Source organism: Myzus persicae, unplaced genomic scaffold (assembly GCF_001856785.1).
Source record: "Myzus persicae strain clone G006 unplaced genomic scaffold, MPER_G0061.0, whole genome shotgun sequence".
In the NCBI taxonomy this organism is placed as follows: Eukaryota; Metazoa; Arthropoda; class Insecta; order Hemiptera; family Aphididae; genus Myzus; species Myzus persicae.
Window position 1 is genome coordinate 225457 of NW_019102445.1, and position 18327 is coordinate 243783.

General features: G+C 36.3%; 1 protein-coding gene across 1 annotated transcript in view; it reads right to left on the reverse strand.

Annotated features, from left to right (window-relative positions):
• LOC111032169 (protein apterous-like) overlaps positions 1–18327 on the reverse strand; it is a 44139-nt gene that overhangs the window by 9846 nt on the left and 15966 nt on the right. Inside the window, 1 exon segment of the mRNA XM_022312400.1 lies at positions 672–910. Within this exon segment, the coding sequence (XP_022168092.1) occupies positions 672–910 (239 nt within the window).

Consider the following 18327-nt stretch of genomic DNA (forward strand, 5'->3'; position numbering starts at 1 on the left):
GACGGCGGCGATCATAACGTATTCACGTGCTAATAGGAATAGACAACCGCACAAACATTGTAAATGCATCACTACAACAATTTCCGAGAACGAAAACATTTTTCGGTGCGATTCTGATGCGATATAAAAACAAAGTTTGAGTAGTATTTATGCTGAAGACAATGTCAGATCCCGCTCACACTCTGTGAAAACCCACCATTTTCAATTAATTATCCTCAGTATACATTAAATATCCGAGTATAAAGAACATAATATAAGTACTATAATACTATATAGTAGCTATAGGGATGATCAACTGGCGGATCAAGATCACTATTTTTACGGACCCTCATCTGAAGAAGTTTTTAAATTTTTATAATATAAATATAAACATTATAAGCGTGTCCTATAAATTATTACGACAAAAAAATGATAAAACGATTTAAATAATTGATAAAATTAATACAAAAAAAAATGTATTAATTTAAGTGCGATAAAGTCATTAAAACCATTTGGGAAAGTTCAAAAATATTAGTTGGTGCCCTCTGCCGTATATGCTATATAATATGTAAATATGTAATATAATATAGATACTGAAGAGATCGAAATCTAAGTACACAACATATGCCTATATTATAGATACCAGCTAATATCTATCATATTATTTGATTATTTTCGAGAACGACATTTACCTGTAACACCCGTTTGGGGAGGCCGGTCTTTTGCGAGAGTTGTTTGAGATCCTTGGCGTCGGGGTTGTGGTTGTGATGGAAGTACGACTTCATGGTACGTAGTTGGTGGTGTTTGAATGACGTGCGCATGCGCTTCGTCCGCTGATGACCGGACCCGGGACCACCGTTACCGCCTCCGGATGACAAGCCACCAGGGCCGAACGCCATTTCCATGTTGTACGAATCGCTGGAGTTCATGTCTGAAACACAAAAAACCGTATAAGGGACTATTATTACCTTTGCCTCGTGATAAATATAATAATTGTTATATGAGTAAAGACCTGATTTAATGGATATTGCAACTTTTTTTGCAGTTAAGATAAACCAAATCTAGTTATGAGTTAAACGTGAGCCCGATTTAACGGATGAATTAGGGGGTGGTAAGTAAAGACTTATAACTTATAACTTATAACTTATAACTTATAAGTAGATCAAATACATCACCATAAAATCAAAGCAAATTTATTCTAACAGTGCTGCAGCAGTACGATAGCTTCATAAACGTTGCTGGCTGCTAAGCACCCCCACCCTTACCCTTACCCACACCAAATTTCGCCCGTTCTCGAGAAACCACTCTGGAATTGGAAATATATTACGTTCTATTCGACAGCAAAATATTTACGACGTTGTGATTTATTTGTATTATATAGGTACCTATACACTTTTTTTTTGTTATCAGAAGATCGTATCTAAACAACGTCCTTCACGTCCCAATGCGTTTTATTGCTTCTGCGTTTGTGCGGTTTGGTTGTGCTCGATGTTTTCAAAATTTATTTGTATACATAATGTAGTAGAAGATTGAATATTCTCGTCCTACTGACTGCTGCATACATAAATATTATAGTTAGTACACAATAGGTATACACAGTTTTTCGACGTTACGTTTTTTTAAGACATTTTTTACGATTGTAAGTTTCCTGAATATTTAATTTTAAACGACGTTCAAAGGCAATACTGCACTGCAGATCAAACAATGCGATACCTATCTACGAGATGCAATAATATGTGTTATTAAAATATGCAACGAAATTAAAATGTTTTTCAAGGAAAATGGAAATCTACAATTATAATATATGTAGGTACGAACGCTCGTGTATAATAAAAATGCCTAGCTCGACATTATTTTCTATAATTCTGTGCTGCATTAAATAAACGACTGCTATACGAATGCATTTATCGATTTTTAAAAGTCGTCGTCAGCAGTCGGCACAACGCGGTAGTACGGTACATATTATATTATATAGATATATAACAATATAATATACGCACTCGTTTATGCTCGCCGACAGTTGATTGTAGCAAGAGGGTGTGATTGACGTGTAATGGCTATATAATAATATAGGTGTATTTGTGTGTGTTTATATATATATATGTGTGTGTGTGTATGCGGGGACGTCAGAGCATACAGTTTTACCATAATATAATACTCACCGCAAGCTGTCCGTCACCTCCCTAACGAGACCAATTAAACTTTTTAAACTAAAATAGCTACCACGGAAGGCAGTAAGTACAGGCTGCCGGTAGGATTTAAGTATGTGCATACACGAAAGGGAACCGTATCGTATAGTTATACAGGAGTTATGTATACACGAATAATTATTCTATTTCCTCTAACCACCTATACCTAATAATATTACTATCGTATAATCCACCGAGTTCATAAATCGACACGTTCAAATAAAATTATACGCACACACACACACACACACACATATTATTATCTCAGTATCTATATAGGTGTATATTTTTTAATATAAAACATTCACCGACGCCGATTATACAAACACGAAAAATGTGCCGCTTTTTTTTTGTTCTCAGAACGATATAGGTAAAAGTACATAGTATATAATATTATTGTTAAATACATGTTTTATTCTTTCTTTACGTTATTATTATTATAACTACTATGCTTTTATTATTATTACTTATTTTGATATTATAACGCTTGCCACACCATAATAATAATAATAATAATAATAATATATAATAAGATGTTGTATAGTACAAGTGTACATAATATTATTATCACAACCGGAAAGGTTATCGAAATTTCTTATAATAACGTTCTCCGACGTGTTGGGTGTGCGTGTTCCTCCAATAATGGCAGTAATATTATAGTACATAATAATATATAAAGCTCGAGAGTTATCACTAAAATAATCGCACTCGTAACTAGTATAATATGTGTGTTTGTGTGTATATCTGTAGGTACATATATTACAATAAATGTTTAAACATTAATCGAAGCACCATAATAATAATATGATATTGAAGCACCGTGCCTGAAACAACGATTAGATAAACGTTTCGGAATGCCTTCTATAACGTCTGAAAACATGGTTATATGTACTTATGAAAATATGAAAAGCGGTAGCGCGGGTCAGGCCGGAGTCATCCATCGGGTGATAAAAATTGTTACTGCCGGCTGCTGGAGTTCATTCGGATAACCCCGATACGCGAGCATTATGTATAATATTATATTTAAATATTTATGAATGTATGCATTATACATAATATTATATCATATTATTATTTATCATCGAGAGCGGCAATATTTATGTTATATTATCGTATAGTGAAGCGACTGCAGATACCGAAAAACCCGAAAGATAATTATTAAAAAATAATCATAATATATATACTTTAGATAGATGGAGAAAAAAACGTGCACCTCAAAAGTAAATTAAAGTAAAACCTAAAAAGTGTACAATATATGTATTATGGTCTTATAACCTATATAGGTAGGTATATTGTATATATTATTTCCTGTATCTATATATGTACATTGGCAAACTTCAGAGAAGTATACAATAAGACGTTGCAGGTTTGTCATATATTAACAGTTTTACATTTTGCACAGACTACTATTCACAGGTTAACGCGTTTTCACTGAAACGTTTAAAAAAACACAAAAACTAGTTTATATAAATTAGCACTCAAAAAGAAAAAAAACAATTGAATTGTCATATTTGAACTACACAGACGTGTAAACACTCTAAACTATATATTTATCAGGTGTATATCATATAATTTATAAAGTTAGTATACTATACTTATACTAAGTACACTTGCTACTGTATAATTAACAACGAGGTTCCGAAATTTACCAAATTTATAATTTTACGCGACAGTATAAAAACAGTATTGTGACATTGCGCAGTGGTTAACTCAAGTTTTGTGCATAAATAACTGAAATAATATAGAGCAGCATGTACTTCGACGGGAAATTTCAACGATACATTAATTTCAGCAGCAATTATCTTCGATCTCTGAGCCGTGGTGCTATTCGGGTAATTTGTATGTAATATAGGATAAGCCACGTATTGAAAACTATACGGTGTCTTGCAACTTGCAAAACTTCAAAGTGTTTTCTACGAACGATACAAGGGTCAAGCCTATGTCTAGATTTTAAGATGATGATTAAAAAATGCCGATATTTGGGTGTACCAGAAGAGCCGAATGACATACGCAGACCCGTAAACAAGCGAAGACCGCATTCCCGGCGAAATCACAGCCGTTGAACATTACAGTGACTATAAGAGTACTGTGCACGTATTATCATTTGCATGCTTAAACAAGTAAAGGTAATAATAAAACAGTACGTAGACATACCATATCATACATAATATTATATACCTATACACGTATACTGTTCAGGACGACGGACATGACGAGACAATATTGTGTGCAGATCGGATACGGCTTATAAGACGTTATAATCGAATAATATATATGTATATATATAGATAAAATATTAAATGGGTTAATAAAACACGTTGATGGCAAACGAATACACGTGTCAAACTAGTCGACTGTTAAAGTCATTTGAGGCAAAATCGATTTTCTAAAGCCGAACCATATAATCGCGCGCCATTGTAATATATTATTATATTAACACGGCAATGTCAGTAATTTGCGCAGTTACACACGATCAACGATTAAACGGCCGAAGAGGATAAAATATAATATCATAATTGATTTTTCTACGGCGTGTGCTGCTGCTGCTGCAAAAAATAAAACAACTCGTAAACACAAATTGCCATAGATGAAAACTGCACGAAGTCTGCACGTGTCTCGCGCGACCGACCGATTTCTATCGCAATCGGTCTCATATACGAAAATAACGATTTCCCGCGCGATGTATACAGGTAGAGAATAAGTTTATGTACGATTATATTATTATATACGAGTACAATTATCATTATTATTATTATTATTATTATAGTCGTAAGCGAGGTAAAAAAATCAATTACGAGCGATCCGGACACCATGCGTAATATATAACCGCGTTCATGACGACGACGACGACGACGGAACGGAAACAACTCGAACCCGAGAACGGTATTACGATATTATTATTATTATTATTATTATTATTATTGTTTATTATACCAGACGTGGTAACCGTTATAATACACACGCACGCGCGTATTTCATATGTGTATACACAGAGTGTTTGTATGACGAACACACGCACGTCATTATACATTGTTATACTTAAATATAATACGTTGTATGTGCGCAGAGGGTATATTATTAATGGGCAACCGATTACCGCGCGCGCGAACGGAAGCGTCAACACCACAACGGGCGCCGCGGAGCAGTGTCGCTTCGAGACCAATCCACCGCAAGCGCGCGTGTACGTCGTGGTATTTCATATTATTATAACTAGCTGAATATTACCCGGCTTGTGCGGTTTTGTTATTCTTTCATATCTACAGTACATCCCCATAACTTCTCGGAACAATTCTTGTCTACACGGCGGACAGAATGGATAGACATATAGCGGGAGACATGAGCCCGTGCCGTGCAGCACGATACGCATTGGCGATAAATAATTATAATATTGTTAATCACTCCACTAAAACGCAACATTAGTGAAAATTCTTTCTCGTTGTGAAAATATGAGAAGAACCTCTGTTCCAAATTTCAAGTTCGTACGTTGCGCAGTTTTTGAGTTACAGTGATCAGTGACTATATAAGTGGTATTTGGATTTTATGTATATTGAATAGATTCTCGATCTCCTTCTTCTCGTCGATCTCTACAACATATGATCGCGACCACGTCCCGAGGCGATCCGTGTAAAATATTATATGCGTACCCCGTGATAGATGTGATGCGCGAACCGTGAAATGGTGTGACAGACGCTTATTGTAATATTTGCGCCACGTTTAAAAAATTATTCTGGTGAAAAACTTTAGGACATTGTGCAATACGTATAATTTTAGCAATTTTGCACCCACACAAAATTTGTAATCTGCGCCACTCTAAAATAATTGATAGTAATTGTTACCAATTACCGGAAGCGAGAGCTCGAACGGAAGCGGCAACACCACCCCGGGCGCCGAAGAGTATATATATAGTGTCGCACCGAGACCAACCCACCGCAAGCGCGCGTGTTTGCCTACGCGCGTACGCCGTCGTTCATTCACTAAAAATCACGCCGCACTCCATTTTACGATATTCTCTTGTTCTACCTATAACCGCGACCACGTCCGGGGCGATCCGTACAAAAAATATCATACCCCATAATACGATATAAGCGTATAGAGAATCATGATGTATATTATTATAATAATGTATCATATAAAATGGTGGCGACTGACGTTTATTTTACGTTTAACGTATACATAATACACGCGCGCGCACCGATTATTGGCGTTATTGTACATAATATACGGTTATTTATATAATGACATGGGCGGGGACGTTCTACCCATATATGCGCTGTTGTGTGTAGTGAACAATTTGATTTCGTCCAATTTGGACACGAGACACGACGATGATGATGGTTATAATAATAACCTGTAATGTGCGAGTATTAGACCGCACAACCGCGCGCGATATATCGATATCACGTACCGTTTTTTATTTTCATCCGGATGATTAGATTTTTATCCGTGTGTGTGCGTATACGAACAATATATAATATACACAGAGCGTTATTATACCTCAGCGGCAAACGGGTAGGTTATCACCGGGGTAGGCTAGTTTCGCGGTCGGCTAAACACGCGGCGGCGGCGGTTGTTCCCACGATCCGTGAACCCGAGCGACGGCGGCGGCGACCGAGTCCCACATGAACGGGCAAAAGTGGAATAATATAATAATATTGTAATGTACGCTTCTCCAACCCGCATATATATATATACATAAAATAGAGGAGGTGCTTTTTTCCCTCGAACGGAGTAGGTATATATATATAATATTATGTACCGCGACAATACGATATAACACACGCGCGCGGGGGATCGACGAGTGGGCTCGACATATACATCGTATTATACATACGTTTATTAATAATATAATATTATTATATATATTTTGTATAGGTACATAATGTGCGTACGTGGTGCGGCGGGTCTGCTGCAGGTGATCGCACCCGCCGCGGGTTCGCTCGTGCGGTTCATTTGTTCACGTCGTTCGGCCGGAACGGATTTAAAAACTACCCAACAAACGTGGTTAATCGATTACGCACACACGCACACACAAGTAGGTACTTCCGACGGACTCGGAAATACTCGGAAACAGTCGATGAGAAACAGGGAGCATTGTCTTTCGTGGCCCCGCGGTTTGCCGACTTTTTTCAGTCATTATTTCAAAGGAGTTAGAGTTAGATTTGAAACTCCCGGGCTTTTACTTTCTGTTCTTGGATTTGGTTCTTATAATTTCAGAAAAAAGTTAAACGGGTTTCGGTTCATGTATTAGTGAATATCCGCAAAGCACAACATTTTCAATTGTAAAATAAGATATAAAAACAAATACTAAAGAAGAGCGATATAAATTAAAACATAATATAGCCTGTTATCACAATAATCATTAAGACAATTGTACCCAAACTTATGAAAAAAATCATTACACTGCAATGCCTACGAGTATGATTAGTAATAACTAATATTTGTATCAATATAAAAATTTAAACGAAATTCCCCATGATAAAATAATATGACTAAATTGTTTCTTTCTAAAAAACTAATGATAAAAATAATAAAATAAAATTTTGCCTTATAAAAATCTGTACCACTAGCGCACTAGATATATTGAGAAAATTAAAATATAATAGTTTTGATCAGGTTCCTGTTCTGGTTCCAATATGACGAGTATATAGTATCATATGACTGTCGACGATAAATTTTAAAGGTCCGTTTTCAAGCTTTCCTCTAAACATATTATATAATTACATATTTGACGAGTATTATGACAAATCACATTTCAAACATAATTCTTGAACAATTAGTATAATAGGTTATCCTTAAAACAATTGCATAAATGTTCCGAATATTGTCGAGAGGGATATTTGTTCGAGACCCAATCTAATAAGACATGTCCGAAATTTTGTGTCCGATATTTAAAGTAAGGTTAATAGGTATACAGAATTAAAAACGAGTTTTCAATATTGTTGGTGCGTATAAAAGTACTAATATATAGTACAAATATAAATATTAAATATCAATAATAATTTCTATTATATTATGACGTATTTAGGTGTTGTTCGAAAACTATTAAAGTATAGTTTCACGCACTGATTGTAGAGTACTCAAAGACCCAAAGCTACTACTGTGGCAACGCGTTCACAATAATATTATACAAGTATATAATTTTTGTGTACAATGTATACGTATTTAGTGTACATAATGTACATTATACATACATAATATATAATGGGATGCGGCGATACGACCACAACCGCAAAGGTGCCTTAAAGCAGACACTCCGCACTCGTGCCTCGATTTGATCTTCGTTCACCACGGTTATTTTTTCATTATTATTTTTCACTGCAGTCCTCGACACATATAATATTATCATTGGAAACACGTTGGGAAACGGTTCAGCAGCACTTTTCCTCGGCAAACCGCATAACCATGCACCATAACTACCGAATGATGGTTAAGTGTAAGCTATACACTGTGTGTATAGTGTTGTCGGGTCGGTATAGAATATATATATAATATATATATATACATGTTATGTGTATAAGGACAACGACGGCGGCAGAGGGGAAAAAAATAAACAAATCTTTACCCAACGAAACCACCAGACGATTCACCTTCACGCTTCATCGACATAACTCGTGGGTGCCACCGGATACCTCAATAATTGTTTTATCTTCCCCGTTTAACCCGTGAGACGATTATTATTACTGTGCGGGCACCTCAACCACGGTAATGGTTCTTTGAATGAACCGAGAAAAAAATGTAAAATAAAATATCATTGTATATAGGTACACGCCTCGTTCTTTAAAGGTCTCGATCCCGCGCTAATGCGCATCATTACATAAAATATTCAAATTTCATTAATCATATCGAAAAAATCAATTACGCTCATATACGTCATACATAGCGTATTATGATAAGTGATAACCATATCACTATAATAATATGTATAGCATTTCGTTGGCGTTTTCATCGATACATAGTTTTGCGGCGACAAGTTCATTGAACGCGCAGTCTGCAAGAGTGTTTTATTCAAAGTATAACACGTTTATAGGAATCATAAATTCATAACCTAATCGTAAATTGAATAATATTTAAGTACCTAAGATAATAGGTATATCGTAATATTATGATATTATTACTTATATTCTGCAAATACATTCATATGTAATGTAACTCTCTACCGCCAACACAAGCATTGTGCTTAAAGGAGGTAGATACTTTATTGTAAACATTTTAATAATATGTCGAACATCTTATTTATATTTTACAATAAAATAAAAAAATATATATATATATATACATTACGGGAATGCGGCTTCAGGAATCAGGGCACAAATCATGGTGTAGAAAACATTTTTTATAGTATCGGACAATACATGGTTTGCCTATTTAAAGTTTCAAATGTGTTCAACATACTCGAAAAAAGGTCTAAAACCTGACCATACGCAGGCATAACGATGATCGAATATTACATCTACGTCGAACGTACGGGTTACCGGTCCCAGCCGTCTATATACCTGTGGACATCTACCCCATTGACACACACGACAATATAATAAGTACACGTAATATATATACATACGCGTGTATACACGGCGTACCTACTTGCACACATATTATTATTATTATTATTATTATTATTATTATTAGTATGTATACGATCTCCGAGTCACCGATTAAAACCCGGTGACCCGGGGAGGTCTTGGGTAAGCACACGCACGCACGCGAAATGTCGTGATCGATCATTACACGGGAGAGGCGTTCGTTTGTGTATTTTTTTCCCTCCGCCACACGTTATTATTATCCGGTGGCCATCGACCTGTCAGCAGGTCTCTCGATTTATTATTACGTACTAATCCGATGCTGCAGCGGACTGTGGGAATCGGATCCGATATATACGGTTTTTTTCATTCTTTTTTTTTTTATATATATATTTGTTTTACATTATTATTATTACTATTATTTTGTTTTATATATTATTTTTTTTTTTATTATTATTATTATTATTATTATTATTATTAAACCCGATAACTTTGTCGAAATCCATCGGGACGGCGTTTGAAATGAGGGCCAAGAAAACACAAAACCGGACAGACAGCATATTATATGTATATACCACCTTTATAAAATATATACTATAGGTATAATATAATAATTAAATATATATAAACCGGCCTTGGAGACGCGTCGGACACGTTACATATGTGTATATATATACATCGGATCGTGTGTTTTCCGCGACCACGTACCTACATAAACTTTAACGAAACATATTATGAAGAAAAATAAGCGCAAAAATAAAAACGACTTTCCTGTTCATAATCTCTCAATATATCGTGCGCGGGCCACACAACACTATTACTTTTATGTCCTATGAGGTGTATATACACATATTATATAGGTACCAAAATTCATACACATCAGGCACCGTGATCTGCGATTTCCACGCACGCCCCGACGGGTATAATTTATATATCGACATCATAAACAGTTTTCTCAACGATCTTTATGGTTGCCGAAATTGCACTGCTGCTTCACGCCTCTGTGGCCAATGATAATAATATTATAATAGAATAGTGCACGTTGCCAAATTTATGTTTTACGATGGTATATGAATGGTAATAAATAGAGATACCAAGTCCATTTCGAACGACGTTATATTACACATGTTCAGCGATCGATAAACAATTCGTAAACGACATATTATTGTAGGCATAGAATATCATAATATAATATATGTGTTTGAATATAATACACTATAAAATTATACCATAATTATATTGATTGGATGTTCGCCACGGCGTTAAGTGAGTTTGAATATGTAATGAGAGCGTAAACATAAAATGTGATAGTATATTTTAATATTATTATTAACGCAACGCAATGAACTCGTGATAGAATATAATCGTATATAATGTATAGTGTGTATAGTATAATAATTATATCATGGCGTTGTAACGTGGTCGGGGAAGACCAGTTAAATATAAGATATTCAGGGAGGAGTTGTGTATCCTTTGAATATATTTATCCGTAGCTCGGGAGCAGGAATGTTGGGATCTTATAGTTACAAATGAATACAGATTGATTTAAACTGTTATTAAAATATAATTTAATTACATTTAATTTACTTACAACTAATTTATTGGCAGCCCGGAGTTCCTATTCACATGACGGTGTCGCGCAGAACGGAGAACTGCCGTACCCTTACATAATATTCGCATTTGGCCGTAGCCTTACAATGGTATCATAACAGGAGGGGCTCAATATATATAGTCAGCATATTCTATATATTATGTTTATAAGGTATATAATAATATATATGTACATGTATATATGTAGGCTATACGTATATAGGTGACAAAGTATAAGTGACGATGTCACCATCGTTACATTACTCCCCTTCCTTTTTTTTTTTTTTACATTTTAAACGTGCTATCCTATGAACAAAAAATAATTATAATATAATACATAATTTTTATCCAGAGAACCCTTTTTCACTATTTACATAATTACCACTAACGTTAGATTTTCATTTTTGTGTGTATTTTTTTTTTTGTTTTAAACTGATTGAAATATTGTTAGAATTTGGAGACCCACTATTACTGCGATGTGATAACTTGTATTAGTATCATATTTTTTATACATGCACTGCAGCACTTATCATATACAACAGAAATTAATATTGTGTTATTAGACTCACCAGTGCGAACACATGCATGTTATATATTTTTTTGTTATTAGGTGTTTGCCTTATATCCGTTGTTTTATTTTTTATTTATTTTTTTGTCGTCTGTTTTTGATGACAGTGTGTGTATGCAACGGTTAATCGTTACAGCGTGTTTACTTTTTTGTGTGCAAATATAGAGTATTATCGATGAAAATAATCATACCACCCTTCCCGATGAGCTTGTTAATTTCCTATCATCAACTGCCGCATTCTTTTCATGGCCAAATAAGCCAGCTACTTTACTGATAAATACGAGGCACGAGCATAATGTAGGATGTCAGAGTTGGGCGTTATTCGAATGAACTTGTGTATAGATGATTATTTGGATAACATTTTATTCAAGTAAATTATGATGTATTATATACGACAAAATCTACAACTAAAAAAATGATTTGTTTATCAACTATGTTTAATCAAATAAAATAACCAACAATTATTCGTATAGTCTTTGAAATTTAGTCGAATAGTTTTTTATTCGAAAAATTATCTAGATAAAATTGTAGAATGTACATCATGTATATTAAATGGGTACCTATAACAAAGATTTTTATTTCGCAACTTAAAAAATCCCGAGAAACAACCGATTTGCAAATAATCAACCGTGGCGGTCGTAGATATACTATTATAATATTATTATATTAAGTTATTATTTTTGCATGAAAAATGATGATTATTATTGTTATTATTATCAAATATTGCTACCGGTACAAACGAAATATAATATAATAAGATAAACGTTCCAAGTGTATAACATTTTAAAGCGACGACGACGACATATATATATATATACAACATGTACAACTGTAGTACACATATCATAAAATCGATGTACCCACACGTTGGAATATAATACTCCGTTGTCATCGGCGGCACGGCGCTATACTATCGTTTTCTCACGGCACTCAGACGGCCGCCCGGGTGAAAGCTCCACCACTGACTGATGAAGACATATTTTCACCGCTTCGTCGTCGGTCTCACGCGCCCAGACGGGACTACGGATATAATATTGTTGTTACTATTATTGTTATAACTACAGTTTTTACGACGCTATTACGGTTTATTTTCATATTTTCGCCGTGTATGTTGTAGGTGGTATAGGCGTACGTGTGAAATGGTCATCGTCGAGCACTACCCCCCCCCAACAGACCAAAAGAAACGTAATAGCTAGGGGACACAATGTCCTGCGGCTTTTTTTTAGTAACAATGGTTGCACGGACGCATAGATGTACCTATCGAGTATTTTTTTCTTTAACTTCTGACATTTATACAGACAATATTGGCCATCAATCACACCAGAATGATAAATACTATTTGGTTTTCACTAGCATGAATAAATTATTGAAATGAATTCGTCCAAGTATAAACTGTTTTCTTGCAGTTTAAATAGTTTATAGTTCTTTTTTTTTTTGACAAATTTACATCTGAGATACATTATTTATTTTTTTTTTTTTTTGGTAAAAGTTGATTGAAATAATAATTCAATTTTTAAATTCCAGAAGAGAACACATGGTTTTCGATGGTTTTAAGTTACTGACGAAAAGTATTATTAAAAATTAAACAACAAGTGTAATATAGTATTTAGTATTAACAAACTACAAAAGAATTTTTATTATAATAAAATATTCATTAAAATTTTCTGATCTAACTTAAACAAATTTAACATGACATAATTTAATAGAACTTTAAGGTGCGCGTTTTTGACTATTTTTTATAATTATAAGTACACTCTCATATGCTCACAATGTAATGGTTTTAAGTTATAATGATTTATAATATACAATCTAAAACCCGCGCACTTTTTTATTATTCTTTTTAATGTTGTCTCCACTTTGACGCGCGATATCGATGTATGTTTTTTCTGCCTATCATCATTGTGAAATACACACGTGGAAAAACGGTATATAGGTGTGCATGCATGCTCATGCGTAGGTATATAGTTATTTTATATCGTTTTACTAGTAGTCGGTGTTCATTCTCACGGGCTACTTCGTGTGAATCTGACAGATTTTAAGTTAAGTATTAATAATAATAATTAATCTCTCTTCGTTTTTATGAAGGTTATTAAAAAAAAAAAAAACGATTTTGTCGGAATACATATAAACGCTATTATATACATATATTATTATATGATATATTAAACAGTAATAGAACCCATAATGATTCTAAACGTATTATCATTGCACGCTTATATATTATGCTTATTGTTAATATATTATAATCGGAGGCTTCAGCTATATGCACAATTAAAATACCATAAATCCGTAACCGTTTATCTGCAATTATACATTAAATTCATTTCCGACGGATTTGTTTGTATACTATAAATTGTACGGTACTCTAAAACGCATTAAATATACGATAGAGATGAATTTAAACGATCAGATAATCAGATAGTCGTTATAGGATCGTATATTCAAAAACAAAAAACGACTAAATTTCATACGGGGGTTTTATAGTGGAAATAATACTCTTTACGTAAACATATTATAGGTAATAATTACACTCCAGCAATAAAACGCACCAAATTGTAACGACAAATTCGAACGACCTTCCTTGTATAGTTTGACCTAATCACCAGCTAACTCTCCTACCAGCTGTATATATGTGTAATGTAAATTATGTGTATAACATAGTATTTACTATGTAACATTATTATAGTATAATATCTTATTACAGTACCTATATCTTTTACTGCGGAATTTCTAAAAAAAAACTGTATGGTCGTATATTTAGAAATACGAAAATGACAAATTAATTTTGTATTATAATTATTAAATATCTATAAATACGGTAAAAAGTAACAACAATTTTATATTTTACACAACTGCTGTATTCGACGAAAGAAGATAAAAAAATTAATTGGAATTTTCTCAAAAATTAGTAGTAACTATATATAATATATAGTATATATGTACTTACTATAAAAACCTAATGCCATTTTAAAGAGGCTCCGACAATAGAGCATTACATACATTTTGAAAATATGAATTTTTTGTTAGAATTACATGGCATACCCGAAATATACATTTTGTTGTCTGTATTTTTAAATTCAAACAACTTGAACGTGTTATACGATTTTGAAATTCGAATTAAGCGAGAATTTAAGTCTTGCCCGTCCCCTAACATTGACGTGCAGTTGGTAGCCTTAGATACTTAATATACAATGTTGAGTATAATGTGTTACTATGTCCAACTCACCCATATTGACGGTCATGGCGTCCAAGTCTTTGGGTTTACGCTTCCTGGGACGGCCTTTCTGCCGGGGTTGCGTGGGAGCGGAGACGGCAGGCGCACCACCGGCTCCGTTGGCCGCGGCACCGCCGTTGAAGAACGCGCCGGCGCCGGGCGCGGGTGACTCGAGCGCCCGGGACGACGGGTACGGCGACTGGACGGGCGTCATCGACGGCGGCATGATGGTCCTCGGCAGCGGCGACTGTTGCTGTTGCTGTTGCTGGGCCTGCAGCGACGCGGACGACGGCCCGAACTGCTGGTAATGGTGCTGGCAAAACACCGCGCCGTCGCGCATGCCGAACTGATCGCCCTTGGTCAGCACCGCCAAGCAGACGGTGCAACTGAAACACGGCACGTGGAACACCGTGTCCCGGGCGCGCATCACCAGCTCCGACGGCGAAATGGCCGCCTGGCACCGGCCGCACCGCCGTATGCCGTACAACCTGCGGACAAAACACAATAATTATGTTATTATTAAAACCTGTGTAAGACATCATGATGGCAGTATATTTTTGACGATTCCGTTTACCGCGAGAACTAAAATAATTTTGTATATTTTGACGCGAGTAGAAGATTTTATAGTGTGCCCGAGGGGGGAGCTAGGGTGCCATTTGCGGTTTTCGAAATCGGGCAGTGACTGCCCAGTACACTGCTGTATAATATAAACATACAGGGATAATAATGATTTAATTGTTTCGTGTGTCTTTGCAGGAGTTGTATACCCACTATTTAGTACACACACTTTTTCGTGTCATCCCTAACCCTCAGCATAAGAAACATAGATCACATTATAAGTGTGTGAGTTGTACTACAATATTAATATTATTATCTTCCTGTAGAAATGTCGAAACATCATTAACGTCAGCACGCAGCTCGTTTTTACAATTGATTTTCGTGTTTCTCATTCATCATACTGACATACATATTATTATTATGAAATATATGCGGAGACGTTTACACACGACAATGTGCGCGAGTTTATAACATGGTTATGGAAAGGTGGTCGCACAGCGTGTGTCTATTTGATGTGCCTAAAAGAGGTTGTAGGGGGAGAAGGCGACCGTTGGATCTTTTTCGCACCTCCAGTGTGGGCGTGGTCGAACGGCGAAGTCGAACAAAAGGGCCCGTTGGGAAAAATAATGCACAGAAACGTATAATAATAATAATAATATACAACGTATGATTTCCTATACGCGTATCGCGCCGCCGTAATCGCTGCACAGCTACTGCCAACGCCGCCGACAGTAGTCCTCTCCCCGGGGTCCACAAAATAATAATAAAAATACCTCAGCGGGATACCGGCGATACCGCCCTCGTCCCTGCCCGGTCGAGGGCGCGGCGGTTTTCATCCCCCCGGTGTGTGTGTGTGTGTGTGTGTGTGTGTTCCGGTTACCGGTTCAATGAGTGTAACCTATTATTTACCGTGTTGTTGTTTGTTACACTAGTGTTTATCCCGTTCCAATATTATAACACAACAATATATAATATACGTAGGTACATACTATAATGTGTAACTATGTGCAGTGTGTACCTATACTGCTTCCACCGTCACCGTCTCTGCAGTTTTGTTTGTTTATTTGCGTAATATATAAATATATATACCCAGAGGGAGACGCAATAATAATAATATGATTATTATCCGTGCACGAGAGTGTGAACTCGAGAACAAAAAATAACACCCGGGGGCATGCGTGTGCGCTGGTTTTTTTTAACAGTTTACTGTTTGGAGAGACGGCCGCCGGATTCGAGTCCACTTGTGCGAAAACCACAAGAAAAAAACAGTCGTTATATATTATTATATTTGGCAAACGGAGCGCGTTGTGTCGTTCGGATAGAAATCGTCGTCAGACGCGTCCGGATTTGGGCACGAAAACTGCGGGAAAAAATGCCGTCATATATGCACTCAACGCCGCCGCCGCCGCCGCCCGCTGCCCCGCTCACACGAGTTTATAAAAATTATATGATTTAATAAATCACGAAGTATATAATAAAATACGTCCAATTACGCACAATATTATGCCACGAGTGAGTAAAATGAAAAAAGGAGTGTCCTTTCGCGCTGCAGACACATTCCGCGGGCGTATAATTCAAAACGATTTATAGCCGATACGAGCACATATGTTGCTATCGACTATAGTCATAATAATAAAAACAATAATATTGTACAGTATCGTATTGTATCGGGACTCTACCGATCGGAGCGCACTTATCGCAGTGCAGCGTTGGATCGCCGAGACAGCGTCGGTGGCTGAGGAAAATATTTTAATAATATATTCTGTGGGCACTATAGACGGCGGGTTGGCGTTTTTCGACACGATTTTCATGCCGTCAAACAGCGCTGCACCGTATATGCGTACCCACGTATTGTCGAGGCAGATCACACACCCGATTATCGCAAACTACCACCCATTTCTTCATTCTACCCTCCCTCCCACAACGCACTGACCTCGTCGACATTTGTCCAGTTTTCGCGTTTACCTATACGCGCGAGTTTATTGTTAGCGTAATAACATGTACCCGACGCATAAACCTATAACAATATACATACCTAAAAAACAATATATAAGTTCACTTATATACCCATACCAATAACACGCGAGTTCCTATATTATTATATTGTCGAGCAGCGTACCTCCGCACAGATACCGCGAGGTATCGTTATTGGCGTACCGCGACGAAACGGTGTGCAGTGATTTTTTTATTTATTTTGCGTGCGCATCTCGTCGTGACCCGCCGCCGGTGACTCGGTGCAGCAACCTTGGTTCGTGCGACCAAACCGGTATGGCACCGCGCGAGTATACCGCGGTTATCGCGTCCGACCGATCGCGCGTCGTCGCGTCGGGTTGGACGACGGTGCATGCGTATATTATTATGGTATCGCATTATTACAATATCAAGTGCGAGTCTGAAAACGAGCGAGGAAAATCTCGGCCGCCGCCGGGAAAACGACGTCGTATTACGGTACAAGCAATCGCCGTGCTCTAAATTAGTCTATTACATTGTGATTTCTTGTAATATTTCGCGATGTCGATTACACTAGGTATGTAAATATTATATATTAACTTACGTAACTGGAATGAAAACTATGTACCGAACCTAACCTAAACGTTGGGCACGAGCGCGGCCTCGGCGTGTCACCGCCGCGACTGTTCTTGCACCTCGACGACCATGCGTAAATAACATAATCATTGGTGTATGATATAGCACGCGAGACGCCGAGAAACG